The sequence below is a fragment of the Lacerta agilis genome, chromosome 1 (genome assembly GCF_009819535.1).
Source record: "Lacerta agilis isolate rLacAgi1 chromosome 1, rLacAgi1.pri, whole genome shotgun sequence".
NCBI lineage: Eukaryota > Metazoa > Chordata > Lepidosauria > Squamata > Lacertidae > Lacerta > Lacerta agilis.
Genome location: NC_046312.1, coordinates 47663469 through 47688341, shown reverse-complemented (window position 1 = coordinate 47688341; position 24873 = coordinate 47663469). Strand labels below are relative to the sequence as shown.

At 43.9% G+C, this 24873-nt stretch overlaps 2 protein-coding genes across 2 annotated transcripts; both read right to left on the bottom strand.

Moving 5' to 3' along the window:
• Positions 1-239: 239 nt before the first annotated feature.
• Positions 240-9704, bottom strand: PSMC3 (proteasome 26S subunit, ATPase 3). Its single transcript, XM_033148016.1, has 12 exons — positions 9581-9704; positions 9303-9383; positions 8576-8701; positions 6303-6407; positions 5773-5835; positions 3663-3800; positions 3310-3453; positions 2875-3023; positions 1665-1761; positions 1366-1511; positions 769-850; positions 240-595 (listed from the first exon to the last, which is right to left on the bottom strand). The coding sequence occupies exons 1-12, from the start codon at positions 9605-9607 to the stop codon at positions 485-487; spliced, it is 1269 nt and encodes a 422-aa protein (XP_033003907.1). The 5' UTR covers positions 9608-9704; the 3' UTR covers positions 240-484.
• Positions 9705-12496: 2792 nt separating this feature from the next.
• RAPSN (receptor associated protein of the synapse) lies at positions 12497-23910 on the bottom strand. Its single transcript, XM_033148013.1, is given in 9 exon segments — positions 12497-13362; positions 14534-14733; positions 15382-15435; positions 16479-16601; positions 16868-16966; positions 17352-17510; positions 18666-18896; positions 18898-19005; positions 23185-23910. Coding segments are annotated over 9 exon segments (1263 nt in total). The 5' UTR covers positions 23401-23910; the 3' UTR covers positions 12497-13289.
• Between the last annotated feature and the right edge of the window lie 963 nt (positions 23911-24873).

The window sequence follows — 24873 nt, the reverse complement described above, 5'->3', positions numbered from 1 at the left end:
CCAGCCTCGTGATCCCAGCTGTTGATCTTGTTCCTGCCCACAAAGCCTAATGTGTGTATGGGACAAGTTTTGCCTCAAATAAAGAATTACTTCCTCTAGGGACTATAGTATACCTGCACCTTTAGTTCAAATGCTCTGTAGGGGGTGTAAGCATACATCAGCAGGAACTGGAATGTTGTGGTGAAGGCGTAATTTTTTAAAAGATTAAGAATTCAATCACACAAACAGCAAATGACAAACTTTGTGCAAATTTTGGTGTTTTTAAGGGGTTAAAAGGAACACATACGCCTCATACATGCATAAGGGTACCATTCCACGAAGGTAATTCTTTTTCTTCAAGGTGTAGCAACATAACAGCTGCCTTAGTCAAAGCAAATGCTTTATTTTAGCCCATCAGGTAAATAGAAAGTAAGAAAGTTCCAGATCCAACTCGTGATCCTGGTTTCTCAGCCAAAGCCTGAATAATTAGCTTCAGGTGCAAGAATCAGGCATAATATTGTAGATTGGCTTTCTTCTTGGCCTGGACTTCCAAGATTCCTTCCATGTAATCTTCATGGGTAAGCTCTGTAGCTCCATGCCGTAAGGCAATCATCCCCTGATCCAAAGAGAAAAAGGATGGCTCAGAAAAAAACCCTAATAATGCATCACGGAAAACTGCCACTCTTTTGTGTTGAAGGCACTCTCCCCAGTTCAGCATCAGCTGCTGAGGGCAGTTTCTCAAAGGAAGCAACATTGGGGGGTGCGGGGTGGGTGGGTAGATCTACTTACCGCTTCCACACAAACTGCCTTGCACTGTGCCCCATTGAAGTCATCTGTGCAACGAGCCAGCTCTTCATAATTCACATCAGGGCTGCAGAGAAAGAAATTATGTTTTTAAAAGGAGAAAAGAGCTCAGCTGGAAAGGACACATTAAAAACTTCCTGAGAATGCTTCAACTTCAAAGCTAGGGCTGTGCATAATCAGTGATAAAAATTAATTTCTGCACCACAAAAGCAAAAAAACCTGCCCTCTGTATAAAATTAAGCACTTACTTTATTTAAATTTGAATAAATTATTCTGATTTGACAAGTTGTAGGGAAAGAAAAGAAGCAACGATGGGTACTAAAGCCCCGCCTGACCACTGGAAATGTTGCTTGGCTATCTCTTAGATTTCTGAGATTACATCAAGTACCACCCAGCGCTAACGTGTGTTTACAGCCATAAAGATCAGAACTGTGCTTTGAGAAAGTCAAGATTCTTAAGCCCAATAGTGCTCCTACTGAATCCAAGACAAGAACACTCTATAGTTTACTTATGGCAGGGCCTGGAGAATAAAGGAATACTATTGCCCACAACCCAGCCATTTCCACATTCCTTTTTTAATACCTGACATTCATCTTGCGTGAATGGATCTGCATAATTCTGGCTCTAGCCTCCTCATTGGGCATTGGAAACTCAATCTTACGATCCAGTCGCCCTGAGCGGAGTAGAGCAGGGTCTAGGATATCCACACGGTTAGTTGCAGCAATCACCTGGATAAGAGAGAATCCAGGAGCAGTGATTTCAGTGCTCTGAGATGCAGGTGAACCTATTGACATCTCTCTCATCAAAATGGATTCGAAAGCCACTCTGTAATCTCTGCTTGCAGCACCCCCACCTTGTACCCTCAAGCAAAGGAAAGTTACCTTGACTTGTGTGTTGGGTTGGAATCCATCAAGCTGGTTCAGCAATTCCAACATAGTTCTCTGTACTTCCCGATCACCAGCCTTTTCACTGTCAAATCTGGAAGAAATCATGGTAGAAATTCAACTTTTGTTACACAGCATATCCCTTGCAGAAACCTTATTTTCTTGTTCACCATACAAGTATAAGCCTAATCTTACTTCAATTAAATCTTACATCAATTAAAATGCCTGCTGTAACAACAATTGTCAGTAGGTGCTGGAAGTTCAACAGGGAGGGGACCTGTCTGACCTCAAATGGAAAGAAGTTCCACAAAATTGGGCCCAAAATGCCTAACACATGGCTCCTGGTGGGTACAAGTTGTGCATCTGAGCCATGGGGAAGTGCTAACAGTGACTACCCCAAATACTTCATTGATGGGACAGAGATAGTAGGCAGTTATTGAGGTCTCCTGGATCCAGGTTGCTAAGGCCCTTGTACAAGAACCCTGAACTTGACCTAGTAGTGTGCATGCACACGAAAGCTCATACCAAGAACAAACTCAGTTGGTCTCTAAGGTGCTACTGGAAAGAATTTTCTATTTTGTTTCGACTATGGCAGACCAACACGGCTACCCACCTGTAACTTGACATAGTAGTGTACAGGAAGCCAATGCAAGCTTTTGAACACCAGACTTCTGTGCTGGTGAAAGTCTGTCCCCATGAACAATCTAGCCCCCACTGGAGATTCCAGATCAGGCCCAAGGGTAGCCCCATACAGCGCACATTGGTAACCTCAAGACTTGATTATAGCAATGCATGAATCACTATGGCCAGACTATTCCTGTCCAAAAACAGCTGTAGTTGATGTACAGGCAACCACCAACTGATGTGTGACTGGGTACGCAGCAACCTAGAAGTGGCTGGAAAAGGGGGCCTGATGGAGCAAAGTGGACTTATGCATGCTCCGCTCATGCACACAGGGGTCAGGAAATGAAACCCCATGCAAATCTGCTGTTGCCTGTATACGGAGCTAGCCTATAAGGGGGGTAGTTTTTCAACAGCTACCATGGATCTCAATCAGGACTACAAAATTTCAGTCATCTTCTCATCCAACATATATTCTTACAGAAATCAGAAAGGATCCTATCAATGCTTGTACATTACAGTCTTGTTTGGCTTCACAAAGGAGCCTGGCATGATTTCCAGATCATATACAGTCGCAGGATCTTACCTTTTTGTGCCTATGGCATCAAGTTCATCAATAAAGATGATAGAAGGTGCTTTCTCCTTTGCTAATGCAAAGGCATCTCGCACTAATTTGGCTCCATCTCCAATGAACATCTGCACCAGCTGTGGGCCAGCCAGCTTCAAGAATGTAGCCTAGAGAGTGGGTAGCAGAAAAAGAAAGTATATGCAGGCTTGTGGGTTCTGCACAAGTGTGGTACCCCAGGAAAACAATTTTTTTACTAAATACAGTATTTTCCATCCTATCAGTATGCACTTCCATAAAGTAAAGCAATTTTAAAAACTAATATTGAAATAAAATAATCAAATCAAATGCAGTATGAAAGGATTTAGATTTGGGGCATGGACTACACAGCTGTGGAATCACCATACAGACCCCTACCCAATACTAAGACAGTTCCTGGACTTTGGGAAATCTTACCTTTGTCTGTGCAGCACATGCTCTTGCTAAAAGTGTCTTTCCTGTTCCTGGAGGTCCATACATGAGGACCCCTTTAGGAGGCTGGATACCCAGGTTTTCAAATTTTTCTTTATGATTCATTGGCAAGACAATAGCTTCTACCAGCTGCCAAGACAGAAAGAGACGAGGAATCCTTACTATGAACCATGCTGCCCATTAATTCACACTCCAGGACAGGTATTATTTATCATTTATAAAGCACCTAAAATGTATCCAGTGCTGTAGGCATATTCAAAACAAGACAATCCCTGCTTGCAGGCTTACAGCTTAAAAGACTGCTCCCCCCCCCCCCGCCCACAGCCTCTTGTTCTCACCTCTTGGATCTGTTTATCCAGTCCCCCAATATCACTGTACTGCTCTGTAGGCCTCTCGTCCACCTCCATGGCTTTGACCCGTGAGTCATACTCTGTGGGCAGGGTCTCCAGAATCAGGTAAGAGTCCTTGTTCACTCCCTGCAGATATAAGTTCAGGAATTAGTCTTCTTTACTCCAAAATCAACATATTTAGGTCATGTTCTCTGCCCCTCCCCCTTTTAAATTCTCTTGTGTTATTGTTGCAAATCCATCAAGAATCTGTCAATTAAACATTAGAGCTACTATTTCTGGGCATTAGATGAATCAACAAGCACTGTTGCACTGGTTTAATTTTGGACTCCATTTTGAAATCAAACAAGATATTAAAAAATAGTTACTAAACTGAGAAAAGGGAACAGCCACAGACCTTCATGAAAAGGAATATTTGTCATCATAAGTCATGTTAAAACCACTAGTCTGAGGCATAAGAAAAATAATTATTGTATGCACCAAGATTCAGCACCAGAGGAGTAAACAAGAACCCCATAATAAGACACCAGGCAGTTCTTTTGTGAAGTGAATCTCACGTGTTCATAAGTATCCAATATTTCTTTAAATAGAATTCTCTTTTTGGGGGGAGGTGGGGGTCTTGAGAGGCCACAAAAAAACTCTTGGAGGGCCACTTTTGGGTTAGCAACCCCTGCTGTACAGCATTAACACATACCTCAGCTGCATTAAAAGGGAGGTCTATTATGGACTATTATGGCAGAGGAACCAGAGACCAAATTGCAAACATGCACTGGATTATGGAGAAAGCTAGAGAGTTCCAGAAGAACATATACTTCTGCTTCATTGAGTACGCAAAAGCATTTGACTGTGTCGACCACAGCAAACTATGGCAAGTTCTTAAAGAAATGGGAGTGCCTGATTACATCATCTGTCTCCTGAGAAATCTCTATGTGGGACAAGAAGCTACAGTTAGAACTGGATATGGAATAACTGATTGGTTCAAAATTGGGAAAGGAGTACGACAAGGTTGTATATTGTCTCCCTGCTTATTTAACTTATATGCAGAATTCATCATGCGAAAGGCTGGACTGGATGAATCCCAAGCCGGAATTAAGATTGCCGGAAGAAATATCAACAACCTCAGATAGGCTGATGATACAACCTTGATGGCAGAAAGTGAGGAGGAATTAAAGAACCTTTTAATGAGGGTGAAAGAGGAGAGTGCAAAATATGGTCTGAAGCTCAACATCAAAAAAAACTAAGATCATGGCCACTGATCCCATCACCTCCTGGCAAATAGAAGGGGAAGAAATGGAGGCAGTGAGAGATTTTACTTTCTTGGGTTCCATGATCACTGCAGATGGTGACAGCAGCCACAAAATTAAAAGACGCCTGCTTCTTGGGAGAAAAGCAATGACAAACCTAGACAGCATTTTAAAAGGCAGAGACATCACCTTGCTGACAAATGTCCGTATAGTTAAAGCTATGGTTTTCCCAGTAGTGATGTATGGAAGTGAGAGCTGGACCATAAAGAAGGCTGATCGCTGAAGAATTGATGATTTTGAATTATGGTGCTGGAGGAGACTCTTGAGAGTCCCATGGACTGCAAGAAGATCACACCTATCCATTCTGAAGGAAATCAGCCCTGACTGCTCACTGGAAGAACTGATCCTGAAGCTGAGGCTCCAATACGTTGGCCACCTCATGAGAAGAGAAGACCCCCTGATGTTGGGAAAGATTGAGGGCACAAGGAGAACGGGGCAACAGAGGAAGAGATGGTTGGACAGTGTTATTGAAGCTACCAACTTGAGTCTGACCAAACTGTGGGAGGCAGTGGAAGGCAGAGGGCCTGGCATGCTCTGGTCCATGGGGTCACGAACAGTCAGACACGACTAAACGACTAAACAATAAACAACATTATGGACTTAAATCAAACAGCTAAGAAATATTGGCTAAATGGATTGCTTGGGGTGGCAAGCAGATTACTAAAATGTCATAATAATTCTCAAGACAATTAGGGATACCTCATTTATGGTAAACTATCCTCAACAGTATATCATGAAAAACAAACCAGGTATGTATTTATGGCTGCTTATGGTTGCGCAGAGCAGAAACTACTCACCACCAGATCTCCAGGCTTCAGTTTTTCAGCATCAACCAACCCAATCACAGGCAGGAAATAAGTCTGTTGAAGAAAATGCAACAAAATATTAATAATTGGATTTGACCTAGGCTCCATCAGTTCTCCAAATGCTCAATACAACAAACAAGTCTAAAATACACTCTTAAAACCTAAAAAAAGCCTAGCTTAAAAATGCCTGCTGAAATAAAACAGGTTTAAAAGATATGCCAGGTAAGCTTCTCTTGGGAGGTTATGCCATGATCTTTAATGCTTTGTGTGGGGGGGGTGCATAATTCAATGGCTATTTTCAATGGGTTCAATGGATCTGTTTGTTTGTTTGGTTGTAAGCTGCTTTGGGTTGCCCTGAGCAAAATAAAGTGACTAACAAATTTAATAAATAATAAAACAATAATACTTTTTTGCATGTACAAAATCCCAGATTCAATCCCTTGCACCTCCAGTTAAAATGGTACAAGGTAGCTTCATATATGTGTGTATAAATGACAGCACTCTCAACATGCTGTTCTCACCTGACGAGTAGAGGTCTTGATCACAGCACACTTGCCCTTCCTTTGAGAATCAAGGTCAATATTTGCTCCATCTTCCTCTTGGTCATTGGGATCAACATCTAGCAGCTAGAGGTGCAGAGAACAACAGGAGTGCAAGCATACCACAATTAATCACATCATAATCCTGGCTGACAATTACACACAGCAATGGAAAGAAGCACCAAGTTATCCAGCAACCATTAACAGAAGAGTCTTTGAGGCCTCCAGAATTATCTTGGTCCACCACTCATTTGCAGGGGAAATCAGTAGGTACAAGTCAGTAGGTAGTTTTGCCTATTGCACAACAGCTAGGAAATATTGTGTAATATAGGCAGACACAATTTAATTTATTAAGCATTTACTTATATCACCCTTTAGCCAAACAGCTCCCAGGGTGGTTCACTGCAAAATATAAGCTAATAACTAGTGTCCAAACGTTGTCTCAGTATTTTCCCCTGCGTTTTAAAATGAAAAGTAGTCACCATTAGAAATGCAAAGGGAGACTGCAGATTGCTGCCTTTGCCAAGAAATGTAGGTCCTCTTTGCAGTTGATTTATTTATGACTTTATCTATTTTTCAGACTAGCAAATTAAAGCACAGGGAGAGAGACAACTGTCTTCATACTTACTTGGAAGTTAAGTTCCATTGTCTTCAGTGGGGTTTACTCCCTAATAAATTTATTTAGCACTGCAGCCAAGAAGTTGCATCAAGAAATCAAACTGAGCTAGTGAAAACTATGAAAGGGACTCTGCAGCAATGACAACATTAGAAATAATGCCTTTTAAAACATACATACATATTTTAACAGGCCTAGTTGTTATAGTGCTTTCTCCACAGACTCCATCCCTGTTCTCTTTGCAGAACTAGTTTAGTACTACCATCTTAAGCCATCTTCTAAAGCAGTGTTTTTCAACCTTTTTTGGGCAAAGGCACACTTGTTTCATGAAAAAAATCACGAGGCACACCACCATTAGAAAATGTTAAAAAAATTAACTCTGTGCCTATATTGACTATATATAAAGTAATTCTCTTGAATAGGAATCAAATAAACACAAAGAAAGTATTTTATAATTACTCTATTATGAAATAGTAAGTAAACAGAAATTCTTCTCTCCGCTGCTGCGCACACTGTGCTTTGGCGGGAAGGAAGTCGGAAGATGATGTCAAAAAACCCACATACCCCCCATACCCAGGACACAGTCCGGTGCCCGCAAAAGAAAAAAGATTTTTTAATGGAAAATTCCAAGAAAATACACGTCCTTAATAGTCTTAAGCCAATTTCAGGCTATGTTCACTTCACTTGCCAAACTGCACTCCCACTGAACCGCAAAAGGAGGGCTGCAACCATCATAAACGCAAGTTTCCAGCATCCATGCTGGCAGCTTATGGAGGGGGCGGGGAAGGGCCCACGTCAAAGCGACGGCAAGGAGGAAAATAATACTATTATACCGACACCCTGTATCAACGCAAAAGATTTTGCCTAGTTTTTCTGTCAATCTAATTGGATGTTATAGCCGAGATACTCAAAGCAATTAATTAAAAAAAACCCGCATAGGAAGCGCACTTCACATACTTCGGGGCACAAAAGTTTAAGCAGGCGCGTGTAGAAGGAGAAAGGGGGAGGCCGCCGCTCCCTTTATTAGAGGCTCCTGGAAAGCGCGCCAACGAGCAGGCAGCCGGCAGAGGAAGAGCAAGCAGTGGTAACTGCCCTTCACGCCCTCCGGCGCCGCTTCTCCACCCTCGCACCGCCCTCCCTCCGCCGACGGCTCCGCCAAACGCACCACCGCGGTGCCGCCCTCGCGGCTTCTTCCCTCGACCAGCCCGCCCATCTCATCGCTGCCTCCATTTTGCCCGCGCAGCGTCAGTAGCGCCGAAGGGCGGGAAAACAAACCCCGCCAGGTCCGGCCACAAGCCCCGTCTGCCGTTACCCCGAGGGGAGTCCCCTCCTAGGCGCCGCGAATTTAGCTAAGCGGGGCCTCGAAAAGAGCCAAAGAGAGGCGTCGCTGCGGTCTCTTCTCCACCCGCGCCACTCACCTCCACCGTAATGGCCATACCGCGACATCTTCACCCGAGTAGGGGGGGAAATCCCAACCATCTCCACGGCACACTAGGCAACATCTCGCGGCACACTAGTGTGCCGCGGAACAGTGGTTGAAAAACACTGTTCTAAAGCACCAGAGGATTGTCTCATGTGCACAAATAACAATCATTCATTGTTCGCAGCATCCATTTTTCTATTGGCATAAGAAACTCACCTCTATGACATTGGAAACTAGATATGGCAGTGTTTTGTTTACTTTTATCTTCTCACTGTTCTCTTTGATCTTATCTTTCATGGCTTGCAGCTCATGGGTTACTCTCAGCACCTCACTCTTCATGATCTGTAAATTCCAAGTAAGACATTACTTCAAAAAGTAAGCATCAACATAAGTATGTTCATGCAAGTCCAGAGAGGGGCAACTAAACAAAAAATAAAAGGAAACAAATCTGTGGAGAGAAAAAAGCAGCAGCAAAAATAATTTAGCCATAGTAGAAGAAAACGGAAGTGTCTCCCAACAACTCTCGGCTAATTCTTCTCACAGAGCTACAATTCCCAGAGCTCCCTGGGAAGACAGATTTACTGTTAGACCATTCTGAATTGTAGTTCTATGATGGAAATAGGGAAGGCCTAACAATGCTCAGCACTGTTAACTACACTTCCCAGGATTCTTCGGGGGAAGCCATGGCTGTTTAAAGCGCTATGATGCTGCTTTAAATGTATACTGCAGTCGGGACTTAAGTGACACTTTAAGTGACTGGGCATTTTGCATCGAAAGGCAGGCCGAAGAACAGGTATGCCAGGTGGGGCTGGTGACGAGAACGGTCTTTAAGGGGAAGGGCGAGCCGGGTGTGTGTCTCGGTTAAGGGAACTATACAGAAAAGACTGAAAAGGGCCAATGGCAACCTGGAGCCACCGGCTCTGCCAGCCCAGCGCAGCCTCACCTTGATTTCGCTGTCAAGCAGGCGGGTCCTCTGCACGATCTCTTCCGTGGACATCTTCAGGACCTCCTCGCCGATACCATCCTAGGCAGAAACACAGAGTCATGGCCAGAAGAAGCGCGTCTCCTCGGGCCCGGGCCCTCCTCACCCACCCTGGACCCTTCCGCGGAAGCCATGGAGCGGCCCGACCGGGGGAATTTCTGCCGCTGAACAGTACCGAGACCACGGAGTCCCCTTTCGCCCCCCTGCACCCTCATCAGTCCGTCCCCCCATTTCCTCACCTCCGCTTCATCCCAGACCGACGCCATCTTTCTTTAACCACACTAGCCAAGCCCCGCCTTTGAAGCAGCAGATTCGACGCGCTTGGCGAGAGCAGCGATAATGACTGTCTTTGCAGTCGCGACCGACGTCTCTCAAGGTTCCCCCTGTCTCTTTAAAGCTGAGTCACCTGTTGCCTTTTCCTCAACCCAGAGAGAAAACACGGGACAGTCGAATCTGCCGAAGCAGGTGAAATAGGCGATTTCCCTACACTGGAGTCATGTGACCACGCGCTCAAATTCGCTGAGTCTTTCCCTAGGTCCTTAGTAGAATTTCGAGCGCTTCAGCTGCCATATTAGTTTGGGGCAGCGGCCGAAGCCTCGGACGACTTAGTTCCATAGAGATAAAAACTTCAGGACAAGCACCCTTCCCCTCGTCCTCCGTTCGATTTCGGTTTTACGTTGCGGGAGGAGGGGGAAAACATCCCGTTTCAGAATGCGGGTAAACAATCACAAATGCGCCTGGCTTTATTTTGCGCGTATGTGAACAGAAAACGCGAGCGATGGACAGCTCAGCTAGGTTTTCCTTAGCTGTAACAACCAGCAAGCTTTTAATTTTTATTTTTAACAGTATGCTGCTGCCTCGTCCCCACCTAAACGTGTTGTTGACATAAGTTCATTAAACGTGGTTATTATATACTGTTTGCTGACAGGGCTGGAAAACGGGGGCCAGCAACAGGGAAGAACGAGTCTGGAGGCCAGCTTAGCTTTAAAGCCTTTTAGGGATAAAATATTCAGGCAGTCAATTAACTGTGAACTTTCCCCTTAAATTGCTCAGTTAGTTGACAGCGTCGCAATGTTTCCATACGCACGACGTCAGGTGGTTCAGACGAAAGCACACCCTTAGCGCTCTTCTCCTGCGCAATCGCCGTTATCTACATAAAATGTGTTTTATGAAACCGGGATCCGAGTCATGTTTCAACAATGAAGACCGCTGCCAAGTCATTCTCACTCAGACCCCCATCAGATACGTGGAGATCGTGACCCACAATTGGTTAAAATTCTCACGCATTCTGCATTATGGGGATGCTAAAAGTGGACTTCATTAGAGGGTTGTCATATAAGCCACTGTCTCTCTCAGCATGCCACCATCACATCAGCAAGATGGATTATTAATAATGGGTGACATCATGCTAGGAGATTGTTGCAAGCCACTCTCTCAGTCTCAGCTCTCCTCCCTCCACAATCCATGCTAGGAACATTTACTGTAAGCCACCACCCTGATAATTTATTGAAAGATAGGGTATAAATCCTAATAAAGCCCGAGCTTGCTTATTTGCAATATAGCAACATTAACATGTCATTGTACAGTTCCCCTCTTCCTTGTACAGGAAACCCTTTCAGAACAACCTAATAAAAAAAACCAACAACACATTTTTTCACATAAGAAAAGGCAAGTTTGAAAGCATTGTTGAAAGTTGTTTTTTGTTTTTACATCTAGTGGGCACAGCTTGGCAAAGCCTGGTACCTTGCTACTACCTTTAACATCAATTTAGTATTCAGTATAAATTGAAGGGTTTTTTTAAAGCACACCTTGCTCCAGCTTTTACCTATTTAGTTGTGTGGCAAACTGCTTACAAAATGCGAATGTTCTGTCTTAAACCTACCTCGGCTTAACTGCCTCTGCTGACATGTTAGGAACAACTTGAATTGATGTGTAATACGAGTACATTAATTCAATTATTCAATACTGTCTATCTATTGAAGACAATGGTCTTGAGTTGTGGTTTTTCTGCTGTATTATAACAAACAACTAGAAAAATAAACTAAAGACCTGAAATGACTTTCCAGTGTGTCTGTCTTCACTAGTTGCTTGATAAACCTGTTGCTTATTGCTTATAAGCTTGTTGCTTAATAGTCTTGCATTTACTAGGGGGAAAGAAGATTCTCAATGCCATTCCTCACACACTATGCAACTGTAAGCATATTTTCTCAAAAGTAAATCCCACTGAGTTCAGTGGGACCTCACAACAAATGTGTTTAGGATTGCAGACTTTGTGAAATGTGTCTTCTGGAAAGCTGTAAAACACAGGTACGGATTTAATCTAGCATGCTACATATAGATCAGGGTCCAAGTCTTCATCATCATGCAACTCCTATGCTGCATTATAGGGATGAGGGGCGTAGCCTTTAAAATATGCTTTTGGTAAGAACTTTTCCTGTTTGTAATCTCCTGTAGGGCTGTACAGAAGGGATCCCAAAGTCCACTGTAAACTGTAGAAAATACAATCTCTCCTCCTCCAACCACCTCCCAAGTCAACTTGCTGTCAAACCAAAAACCACTGGCAGTGAAAAAGCAGGATTCTTGTGAAATCTGCTAAGATTCTGCACACACATAGCATAAGAAATCCACAAAAACCCTAACAAACATACTGACTTATTCCCTCATCCACACTTAGGGTTGCTCACAAGCCTTTTCCAATTCTCCTCAAATAGGTCTTGCATTAAAAATGATGCCATTACCTTCTCTCTCCATTCTGGTTTTCTTTTAGTTTCTGTTGTTGTTGTTGTTGTTGTTGTTGTTGTTGTTGTTGTTGTTGTTGTTGTTTTGATAGCATCATTTTTTATTAATATACTGTTGATTTTGTGTTCCTAACTACAGCATGCATTACTGGGTTAAAAACTGCTTTTAATGTTTGTGGGCGGCAGTGGTGGTGGTGGGAGATACAACTGTGTCAAGGTAATTCGAAAATACTGAGTCATTGGCCGATACGACTTTATTGATTCCAGTAGAAATAGTTTTACCGAATGTATAAATATACTGAAGACAACATAATTGCAGACAGATAACTGCTAACTGCTTCTGCTTGTGTAACATCACAATACTATGGCAAAGGAATAAAACAAAAGAAAGCCCCACCCACCCCCCAACACCTTCCCCCACCCGGGCCCAAGAGGCTTTCCCTTTGTAGTCCATGCAGCAACTGGATTTTCTGCAGGAGCAGAACAGAGCAGCTCTCAAGCCAAATAAATCGAATACTCTGGGCAGAATCCGAAGCACACTATGGCAGACACACAAACACATTGCTGAAGGACAGGTGGAGACATCACAGAGCTGAACATTCTAAGGCAAAAGAAGCTGAATTTGATAAGCCAGGTGAGCTCATCAAAGGATCCTATTTTATATTATGGATATCATATTAATTTCCCAAAGTATATACATGGAACTGCTGCTAGGCACCCAATACATGCCATGAGGAAGTAACATAGCAATACTTGGGAAATGGCTGGTGCCTCTCCATAGCTACATCACCCAAGTACAGTGTGTTGTCATGATAATTTTGTTTCCCACGAGGAATGAATAAAAACAAGGTGTGTGGTATGAGTGTCAGAACTGGACCTGGTAGAAGCTACCAGAAGCAGCAGAACATGAGAATGAGATGACTGGGATAGTAGAAAGACATGCTAACCAACTCCCTTCAAAGAACAGAGGTGACATATTGGTTGTGATAACTGGTTTTGAGGAACGAGATGTCAGAGAACTCCAGGTAGACATCCACAACTCAGATGTGTGGAACATCAGGTAGCAGAGAACTAGGTCCACATGTTGCATCCAGTCTGCAGGAGACCCTCTTCCTACCCATTGGTTCCCCATCTCCGTACCATGAGCCTAAAATGTTCCAGCTATTTGACACTTCTCGAATGAACTCTCTTAAATCATGGATTCGGTGGATCACACAAATCCTGGTTTAACAGATGAGCGCCGGCAATTGGGGCAACCACGTGTCCCATTGGTCTGAAGGCACCTGCAGTGGAAAAGAAGCACACCTTGAGCTGGAGTGTAGAGGAAGTCCTAACTTAAATAACTAGTCCTTAGGGAGGATTAGGACCTGATATTACTGATTACCTATACTCATAATTGAATCATAAAGTTGGAAGGAACCACAAGCATCATCTAGTTCAACCCTCTCTGCAACGCAGGAATCTTTAGCCGAGCATGGGGCTCAAACCCACAACCCTGAGAATAAGAGTCTCAAGGTCTACCAACTGAGCTATCTTAGTATTTAAGATACAGGAATAAGGCAGAAAACGGTACCATTAAAAACACACACTGCCACACAAATCAATATTCAGAGTAGACTCATTGAAATTAAAGGACATAAGCCCACTGATCTTAATGCATCTACTTAGAGTATCACTGTTTTCCAAATCTGTTACAGGGATGCTTTCATTTTCATTTAAGAAAACTAAGCAACTCATTTGCTGCAATTTGTGGGTTTTATCCACTCACATTAATCATTAGTCATGGCTATGCTACCAACCTGTTCATATTCTCTTTTTTTGTTTCTTAATATTTGATCTGCTATTTACTACATGCTAAAGTTAGCCTTGCCAGATTATGGATGCCAAGATTTCTCGTCCATGAGGTCATTTGCTGTTTTCTTTTTGATGCTGGCCTCCAGGACCTCTTTGTTTACAAGCAGCCTTCCAAACCACTCCTGAACTTCCCTAGTTTCATTCCATGCTTCTGCAAAGCATGGAGTTGCTCCATTTACTTGCTCTACCCACTTGCCTGTTGCATTTCCCACCATGAAAGGCAGATTACCCCCTCAACTCCTTTTTTAATGCACAGCATATGCTAAATTTGGACAACATTTGGAATAGATGACATTCAACTGCTTCCTGATTTTATTATTCTATTTGCTCATTTTGGAGTAGACATCAAACACAATCCATCCTTTCTTCCATTTCCAATTCCCCACATTTTGTGTCTAGTTTGTGGTGCAATATGACCTAGTTCCTACTGGGTTATAAACTTCAATATACCTCCCTGCCAACTTCTCTACAAAACAAGAGTTGTGTCATTAACAGCAGACCTTCATTCGTTAATAAAGGATTCATTCATTCATTCACCAACATCCCCCAGTCATTCAGCTCTATCACTTATGATGTGATGCATCCTTTTCTGCTACTTACTTTATATGGAAGACATGGGAGCAGGGCAAAGCTTGGAGCTGGTGGTTCTTGTCTCCAATGGATTCGCCACACATGCCACAGTAAAGCTCCATTTCTTCCACACATTCGTGAAACTTCACCACATGGTTGCGAAGCTCTCGCTGCTGCCCCTTTGTGCGGTAGATTCCTTCACACAGGCAGTGAATCTTCAGCAGGCCAAGCTGTGTGGAGATGGGGAAAGATGGAAAGGGCATCTCAGAGGACTAGAATGGCTTTCTGTGGATCCAACCATTTGAACCCTTAATCCACAATAAAACTGTCCCTTTTACAGCTTTCTGACACCTTTGTCACCTCCTGTGTCTCCTCCTTGTCCTCTACCATCTGCCAGGTTAGTCTTCTGTCACCAAGTATTTGGTATGTCTCACTCAGATTTTTTTTTTAAACAATCTTATTGTAGCTGAAGAGTGTGCAGTTCTTTTCATTTTTAAAAAATAGATTAATTTCAGGATATAATAAAATAATAACAAAATAAGGGAGAACATGGTTGCAACTGCAGAGTAGAATCCATCAGTCAGAAGTTTCTTAAGGACTTTATGAACATAGCTGCTCCATATGCCAGGCGGTTTCGTTTTCATTGCACCCACAAATGGGCATAAGCTGTAGGTGGTGACTGGACGAGTTCCCTTCAATTAGGATATTCAACTTTTTATATCCTTTCTTATTTAGAGTAAACCCATCAAAGTCAATGGCCATTGATTTCAGTGAGTCTTCTCAGAATATGACTTAGATGGAAACAACTCAAATATTTTAAATAAATAGAGCAGATTACCTCATAATTGGCACAAGGAATTGGCAATGAGAGGACTGACCTTGTTTCCTAGTCCCTCTGCCAGCTCATGAGCCTTCTCGACACTTTCTAGTGCCTGTGGGAAATTAAACAAACTCACTATGCTGCATATTACTGCAGACGAGACAGAAATAAATGCATTTTATGCAGCTTTCATGTTGCATGCCGAAACACACCTCAGGTGAAAAAGGCTATGGCTTTAGCTTGAAATTTATTTTGAAAATTATTACAATCTATTGTGTGCATTTCTATCGGAGCTCCTATATCTACTCATTGACTCAACCGTGCAGTGGCAGTGAGAAAGCCTAGTTCCACCCTAGAGATTATTAGGGAAGGAACAGAAACTAAGCTGGTCAATTTGGTAAGGCCTTTTGTAGAAACCTATGGTGCAGCTACATGGTCCTGCATGTCACAACTGATTACTGCTGTTGGCATCCATCTGTCTCGAGAGACAATGGAGTGGGTCTGTAGGGGCAAACTCAAACCGCTGGACAATCACAGCGCCCACGGTGGCTGCAGAAACTGGTAACTTGTAACTGCTGCCTCCCACGTTGGAGAGCTGCAGATTTCCCATCTACCCCTGCCATGAAGGAATCCTTAGTCATACTCTCTGCGAATGGTCTGTGAACATATCTGAGCAGGAAGGCATTGGCTCTGTCTCTTCATGCTCACTAACCCTGAAAGAAAAACCATCGTACCGTATCTATTATGGGAACAGGTAATCTTAATGTTTCACGGTTATCTCCTGATTCGCCTTATTGTGATCTTTTGAATTTCCCCAGCCACAACCAAGGATCTTTGGTCGGAACTGGATGTTACAGTTTTCTGTAAAATGAGCATGGAACTGAAGAAATAAAGTGCCATGGTGATAAGCATCAATCCCCCTCTGCTCCCCATTTGCTACATTGGTGTCTTAGGCTACTTCTGAGTTCATGAAATAAAAATCATGCACAGGAACATTGGGTTGGTACAGGCTAGGCTTTACCAGTACTAAGAATATTTAAGGCGGTATCTGCGAGGGCCAACTTGTTGGGATTTAGGGGAAAGAACTGAAACGAAAGAGATTGAAGGGGAATCAAGTGTCATCTATTCAGCTTTTCAGTTTAGCCTATCACTGACCTTGTCCAGTTCCTTCTGAATCACCCAGCACTTGGCCACGCCCAGCAGCACCTGGACCTGTCCCAGACGGTTCCCAATCTCGGTCATGATACTCATTGAGGAATCGTAACGGGGGAATGCTGTCTGCGGTATAAGAGAGGTCAATCACTCTCCAAGCCTTATAACTTCATCTCCAGACTGCTTTTGCCTGTTTCATAGGACGGAATGGGTGTTTCATACCTGCAGGAGCATGCAGAGCTTGTCTGAGGCCCAGGACAGGAGTCTTGTTAGAATAAAGTCATAAACTCAAACCAAAAAGCAGTGGGTCTCTGGCGAGGCACCCCAGCTGGCTTAGTCCTGGGCAAGTGTACCTGGCTGCCCCCCACCCCACTCCGCATGGGCCTGCATACCTGTACATCTGCACGGCTGCGGTGGATATCAGCAAAGCAGAGCAGGCATTGTGCCTGCAAAGGACGATCTCCATGCTGAAGGGCAATCTTCATTGACTCCTAGCAAGAAAATGTCACAGAATCAGAATTTAAACCTTTTCAACCACACCATAGATCCAGTTTGCTCTAAGAATTTTGCATCTACTTGCGGGTGAGGGTGTTCATATATTGTATATTGGTCTTGTGCCCCACTTGCAGTGCAGAGCCCTCACCCATGTTATCTGCTGGCAATAAGAGAAAGCAGGAGTATTCTTGTATGAGCTACAGGGCATGTATTGCAATAGATGCCTTTATCTATTTGTACTAGATAGACCCTCTGTTTGTCTATCTAGCTCAATACTGTCCACTCTGATTGGCAGAATCTCTCTAGGGTCTATTTGACCTTTTAACTAGAGATGCCAGGGGATGAACTTGTCTCTTTTTTTAGTGCCTCACCACCTTGTACCTCACAGCATTCCATTGCATCAGCCAAGCGCCCCAACTTCCGATAGGCCACAGCCATGTAGTACTGACTCATCGCTCGGTACTTTAGACTCCAGCCCTTTCCATAATCATTCACCAGCTCCGCAGCCTTGCATGGAAAGAACAGGGCTTTCTCATAGTCCTTAAAAAGATAAGAGACAAAAGCAGGGAAAGAGGTAGGTGGGAGAGAAGCATGAGACCTTAAGACTGCTTGTGGAGCAGCAAAGGGCCTGTCAAGGTAATAATGGGAGCACCTATCTCTAATTCTGCAAGCAGGCTGAAACCTAGTCCCTAATCAGCCAGGCTGTAATGTGCATGCATTGTATGGTATGTACAGCAGACATGCCTATTTCTGATCAATCTCTTAATTTCACGATCTCTCATAAATTAGCAGATTTATAAACTCACCTATTTTCAGTAACTGAGGGGAACCCACCTACACTGCACATTGCTGTTGCTCTTCAAAGGGACATTGTATAGATTTTAGTGAACACCAATTTGGGAAAAGGGTTTGAGTCTTTTACAAATCCCCAAATTTAAAGTGAGAATGCATTAAAAACAAGCGTTGCCAAGGTTACACCCTGGGTCAGGGGGGCTATTGCCCCAGAACAGGAATATGCTTCTTTCCCCCAGAATTGGGAGAATTTCCTTCTCAGAAATGTAAAGCATTAGGGGGGGGACCTGCCAAACACTCTCCAATAGAAAACACTGGTACTAGCAGTGCTTTTAAAGCACATTTAACTTGTGCATAATCAGCCTTATGTGCTTGGCAAACAAACAAACAAATGGGGACGGAAAGGGGACAGGTGTCCAGGGGGAAAAGACTCTGGCAATCCCACCCGCCACTACACCCAATGTGTTTTGATTTTGGCTTTAGACGTGATTGCTGGAATGTAACCCCTGCGTAATTTGCAGGCTTCCTATACCAAAACTGTCATATATGGAACAGCCTCCAAGTCAAGCCCTTCTTTAAGGACTGCCAACTTGGCACTGCCACCTCTGCTAACTAGGCATTCAGTGCCCTGCTCCTCCTGTTATTGTTGGCAAGGGTTGTCAGGATCTTTTCGGCCTGCATGATGGCTCCCCACACTCACTGTGGGGCAGCCTAAGAGGGGGCAAAGATGTCTGCCTGTCACCAGGATACTTTCCTGACCTCATCCAGCACATTACATGACCAAACCAATCTGGACAGGCTCATGGACATTTGTCTTCATGCCTCAAATTCCTTCTGCTCCTGTCATATTGTCCAACCTCTTAACTGCAGTCCCTCTCCACTTCCTGCCTGAGCAGTACCCACCTTGAGGTGTGTGTAGAAATTCCCTAAGCTGCAGCAGACGCGGCACTCCAGCATCTTGTCATCATTGTTGTGGGCATAGCGCAGGGCTTTCTCAAAACACTCCAGAGCCTTCTGGAAGATGCTGAGGCCGAGGTAGGCATTGCCCATGCTGAGGCTGACTTGGCCATTGAGCTGCAGGCTCACTGTGGTACCCTGCATGTGCAGGCAGGTCTTGCAGTAGGAGATGGTTTTTTTGGAATTCACAGAGTTTCTCATTGCTCCGAGCCAGATTCAGGTAGCTCTCTGCAAGGTAGTCTGGATCCTCCAGCTCCCGGGCTGTGTCAATCTGCACAACTGCAAACTTCCAGCAGAGAACAGAACATTTAAGAAACATCATCTCTGTTGCTAGAAAAGAAACCGTGATGCATTCAGGTGCATGATGCACTGAGGAGCTTGGAGTTAAGAATACAGAGGTATGATACACTGGGTGAATCAAGGCCAGAGGTGGTGGTTTAAGCAGATGCAGGAGACCTTCATGACAAAGAAGCCTCAAATGTTGGTTCAAGGAGGAGCTGCCAATGGTCACAGGAGAAGACAGAAGGTGGGAGAGGGAGGAATTTAAACCTCCTTCATTGGAGGTTTTCAAGCAGAGCCTGGATGGCCATCTGTCATGGATGCTTTAGTTGAGATTCCTGCATTGCACGGGGAACCTTCCAACTCTATGATTCTATCTTTTTATGAATCTCAATGTGCATAGTAATTAATCCCCATCCCTGACACCTATACTACTGTAAACTCCAATGATTCAATTCAGTATATTGCTGGTTAAGGTCAGTTTTCTTCCTACTCAATTATCCTTACCAGAGTTTCTGTGTGAGGGAATTTCAGGAAAGGTATATTTCAGTAAAATTCGAGATTCCTTACCCATAACCTACCCTGTCTTTTTATATTTCAGTTCTGGCCTTTTCAGAAAGATGGCAGCAGTATGTGAATGGACTGAATTGCTCCCTAAATAATTTGTTTTGGCTTATTTTCAACTACATTATTAAATAGCTTTAACTAAACTTATTTTCTTAAATAATTGAATAGCCGTGCAGGTCCCATTCTCAAACACTAAACACTGTGATATCCGATCACTCTCATGCCTCCCTGGCTCAGTCTTCCCATTGCACTGCAGTCTGCTCCTTTATGGCTCGTAAAACTAATTGTTTTTATGGCTACTCTGTCTGCTTTCTGGTTTAACCCTGTTATTTGAGTGGAGGTTAGCGGGAATAAAGGGCCAACTGCCTAAGAAAACTGTTACATGTGGGGAAGCTAGGAGGGCAGAGGGCGCTACCAGCAAATTCAGTGGTATAACTAAAGCTGATTTAGAGATCTGGTGAAACAAAGGTGCTTCCCCAAAAAGGTTGGACTTCTGGGGCAAGAAAAGTGACTAGAAACACGGGATAACCCCTTGTGATGCAGTTACATCTAACCTCCCCACAAGCAAAGAAGAATGCTCATTAAATAGTCAACATTTATGTTGCAAGATGACCCTTGCAAAGAAATCAGGATGAATGCTCAATAAACAGGTAATCTGGAAGCACCCTGGACAAAGAAAGGGCTTTCTTGTATAAGAAACAAGTGAGTCAGAAATGGTAGGATATTGCTGCCTTGGTTTTTTAAATTAAGCTGGCCAAAACCCAAATGCAATACAATTATTTTTCTCTTTCTGCTGCGTCTCCTTACCTTCCTGCTTCACTTCCATGCAGAAAAGTGTGTTCTGGGTAAAGCAGCCCTAACAACTCATTCCATAAACTTGCTTCCCTTCTGCGTATCATTAAGAAAGGGATTAATTGCTGCCAGGATGCTGATCCTTGGAATTGCACCCTAGACCAGCCCCTCTTCAACTCACATAGCTTTTGTCATCCAGAACCTTTGCCTGTGGTCTCTCATATAGTGTTAAAACAGGTGCAACTATGTCCTTTCCCAGCTAATTAAAACCAGCTCCCATGCTGGATTTGAGGCAAAGAATTAAGTGCCATCTTGATGAACAGAAGTGCTTGGCAAGGCTTTCCATTTATAAATTGTTTATTCCAGAAGGTTCTCCAAACTTAGGTCCAGGTCTCTTAATTTAGACTCTGAAGTATTCAAGGCAAGGTATCTGTATCATTTCCAGCATCTTGATGAAGCACACGTTAGAGATGAAGTCATCTTAGCTATATTAAATGTTTCACAGGTTATCGTCCCTGTTTATTATTTTAAGACTTAATATTGGATCTAAGCCAATGCTGTCCATGCATGTTTGTGCATGTACTGTGTGTGTGTGTGTGTGTGTGTGTGTGTGTGTGTGTGTGTGTACTGAACTCATGCACTCATACAACTAGACTTCACCTTCCTCGCTCTTCTCACCTTCAGAATCTGCTCTAAAGAGTTGGTAGACCCTTCAGAGCAGATTTTGGGGGCATAATGGGGTGAGGAGACTAGAAGGAGGGGAAGTCTCCTTGCTCAAGTGCAAGCCTGCTCACACAACATTGGATTCTACTGTGTCTTTTCAAGCCTGCTATCCCATTTGTTTTTCTGTGGTTTAAACCTGTATTTCCCACACTTGCGGCTCCATCATTCCTGACCACTAGTCTTGCTAGCTAGGGATGATGGAAGTTGTAGTCCAACAACAGCTGGAGACCCAAATTTGGGAAACCCAGACTTTAAACCTTTAAAAGCTGTCAATATTTTGGTCAGTTTGGAAGCTCTCCTGCCTATCCCTCTGCATTGATTTCCCGACATGTACCTTCTTGTGACCTTCACTCATCCATTCCTACAACCCTCAACCATCCAAAGGGTGCCTGCTCCTTGCAATGCCTTCCCCCTTTCCCCCTTGCTGTCCTGGAATGCCCTCCCAGAACACTTAAGAACACAAGAAGAGCCCTCCTTTGCAAACCGGAATGCTCCTGGCCACTGTGTATGGGTTTGAGCATCATTAAGCACCTCCTCATCCAATGCATCTGCTCTTACCTAAGAAGCACCTGGCTGTGAGCTCTTCAAGATGGATTGCATCACTCAGAGGCCCGCACAGAGATAAATGCACTTGCTTTGTGGAAGATGTGACCAGATTAAACAGGAAACCCCTAACTGGGGAAGTGACATTAAACAACTGTTGGGGTGGCTAATTGTTGTTCCTCTGTAGCCCCTCTTTTAACTTTGTGTACATACCTATTAGGACTGGGAGCTCTCTGGGGCAGGGCTGTATCCACCTGCCCATGTTTCAGACTTTAGTGTTTAGGTTCTATAGAATCTCTTGTGTGGCTAACACTTGGTCTTGGGGCTCTGTGAACCCTCAAATGAAACGCTTGCTAATGCTACTTGTACACGCTGCGCCAGCAAGAAATTAGATTCTCAAGTATTTTACTGAATGGACCACTAGTGGAGCCGAGTCTCTGTTGAAGGTACACTGGCCAGCACCCAACCCACGATACACAGATAATCCCCCCACAACTGTCTACACTGCATTTTTCCTACAATTGCCTTAAAATAAGGGTGACTTAACCTTTGGCCCTCCAAATGTTGCTGAACTACACTGTAGTCATAAAAGACGTAAGTGCAGGGCTGTGGCTTGGGTGAAACTGCCCCACAGGCCAAATGGGGAGGCCTGGGGGCTGGATGTTCCCTGCCACTGAACTACAGCTTCCAAACATCGGCTACACTGGCTGGGGCTGATGAGATTTGGAGGGCTCACAGATTCACCACCCCTGCCTTCAAGAGAACTAGTGTCACATAGTGGCCAGAAAGAACAGAGATTCTGGAATATCTGAATTCCAGTCTCGTCTCGTTGGATGGCCTTTTGCAAAGCACTTACAACCCAGTGGTTACTAGCCATGATGGCTGTATAGCCTCCCTCTAGGATCAAAGGCAGCACGTCTCCGAATACCAATTGCTGGGGAACAACTGGAGCATCTAGCTGGCCACTGTGGGAAAGCGGATGCTGGACTAGATAGCTCTTTGGTCTGATCTATAAGGGCTCATCTTTTGTTTACCCCTTACCCCCTGGTTAGGTCATCACAAGAAGGTATGCAGGGTGCTCTGAACATTATGGGGAAGTTCTGGCAACCCTGATGAAGCACCATTTGGGAATCACTGCCTTACTGGCATCAGACCATAAATGCTAGTAAAATGGTAACAACAAAGGAGTGTCTAGCTATTGTTGCTATGATTTATTAAATTTGTAGAACACCCTTCATCTGAAGATTGCATAATATGGCAGATGAGTCACTGAAATCAAGGCATTGTCTCCTGAACAGTTATGCACACTTTCACATGCAAAACTGAACAATCTACTACAATAACATAACATGCTATGGCTAGCACAATTACGTTCCCGGGAATTAAACATCAAAGATGAACAATCTAAGAATTTCTGGGGATGGAGAACTACCAAATCCAGGCTCACTGTATTTGCAGTTTGTCTGCTGAACTGCTCCCCAAAGCCTGCTTGCCCACCACAGCTCCCATCCCCCTTTTAGTGAGAGAAAAGAGCAGGCAATCAGCGTGAAATCTGCTTTACCTTTAGCATGTCTTTGTACCTGCCCATCTCTGAGTGAGCGGTGATGAGGCAACCCAGGACTCGAAACCTGCCAGCAGCATCCGTGCTCTTTTCCAAAACCTTCAACCAAACTTGCAGGGCCTTTTCTGTCTGGTTGGACTGGTAAAGTTGGAGTCCTTTTTCTATCTGCTGCTTTGTCTGGTCCTGACCCATCTCCTTTGTGCTCAAGAGCGTCATATACTAACCTGCCAGGACAGCAGACACACCGTAAAACACAATAAAGTTGGTGCTAAAACTGGAAGGCAGATTTTGCCATTCAGAAGCTCTGGACCACAGGAACCTCGGACGATTCAGATGAAGGAATGTCAGCAGGAGATGGCAAATGTGGCCACCAAGGTCTTAGGGCAACCATCCTAATATTCTGGGCTAGCATCTTGTATGCTGCTGTCCTGCTAGAACTTTCTAAAACCCAAATCAATGAACAAAAGAGGTGGAAGACAAAAAAAAAAACCACGGCAAGAAAAGAAGAGGAAAATCTCAAGTGGCTGGAGTGAAATTCAATCGGAATGGCCACTCCTGTGCCCCTCCCCTCCATTGGTGACAGCTGTGCCCGCCAATCCTGGTCACATGACTTCACAGGAATGCCAGTCTTGGTAACTCCCAAGGTCAGAAAGCAAGCCAGAGGCAGCCGTTGTCCTTCCCTCTATGTTGCTTTTATAAATATACCAGAGAAGGCATCATCTGCTGCTGTAGTGTAGCAAATTAAGCCTTTCACCCATTTCCGTTCTAGCATTAAAAAGACTCTAAAAGCACTAAGGGTTTATGAGCAGCCTAACCAAGAGATGAGATGTGTGGTGCTTGTTAAGCACAATGGTCAAGAACGCTGCCTTCTTTAGGATTCCAAACATGCATCTTGGAAACCTGAGTATTAAATGCAGAAGGATTTAACACTGAGGATCATTTCGCACATTAAACAGCAGCAAACCTCAGAATGCCACATAACATACATTCCTGAGAGGGCTGTTGACAGTCACAGCTCCCTAATGAGTGAACATCTCTGCTATGTGTATTTGTGGAATTCATCCTCTTAATATTTAGGAACACACTTTATCTTAGATGTACATTTTAAAGTGTAACATTTGAAGTGGCCCTGAAACATTATTTGCCAGCTACGAACTTAATTGGGACCTTTTTCAGGCAAATGTAAAGCTGAGGTTAGGGAACTTGGCACCAATCCTCACATTGTATTTTGGTATTCTCCGGTCCATACTAGTATGGAAGCATGTGTTTTGTAACACGGAAACTGCTGGTTGGCCCAGTGCACACTGGAGAGTCAGTTCCTGTTATGAGCCTCTCAATGAATGCATTCATGGGGGGAAACCCTGCATTACAAAAACTATTTTATATAAGTACAGATACACATGTGACAAAAATAGCTATGACTGGTACTCAGTATGAGAGATTGTGGCACATCCATAGTTTACTGAAGGTGTATTAGTGTACAAATTAATACAAATGAGATATATTCATGGAGCCTAAGGCTGTCAGTGGTTACTAGTTATGGTGGCTATGACTGTCAGTGGTTACTAGTTATGGCTACACCATATCTGTGACAGTATGCCTCTTAATACCAGTTGCTTGCAATTATGAGTGAGAGGGCACTATTGTGCTCATGTCCTGGCTGTGGGCTTCCCAAAGGCATCTGGCTGG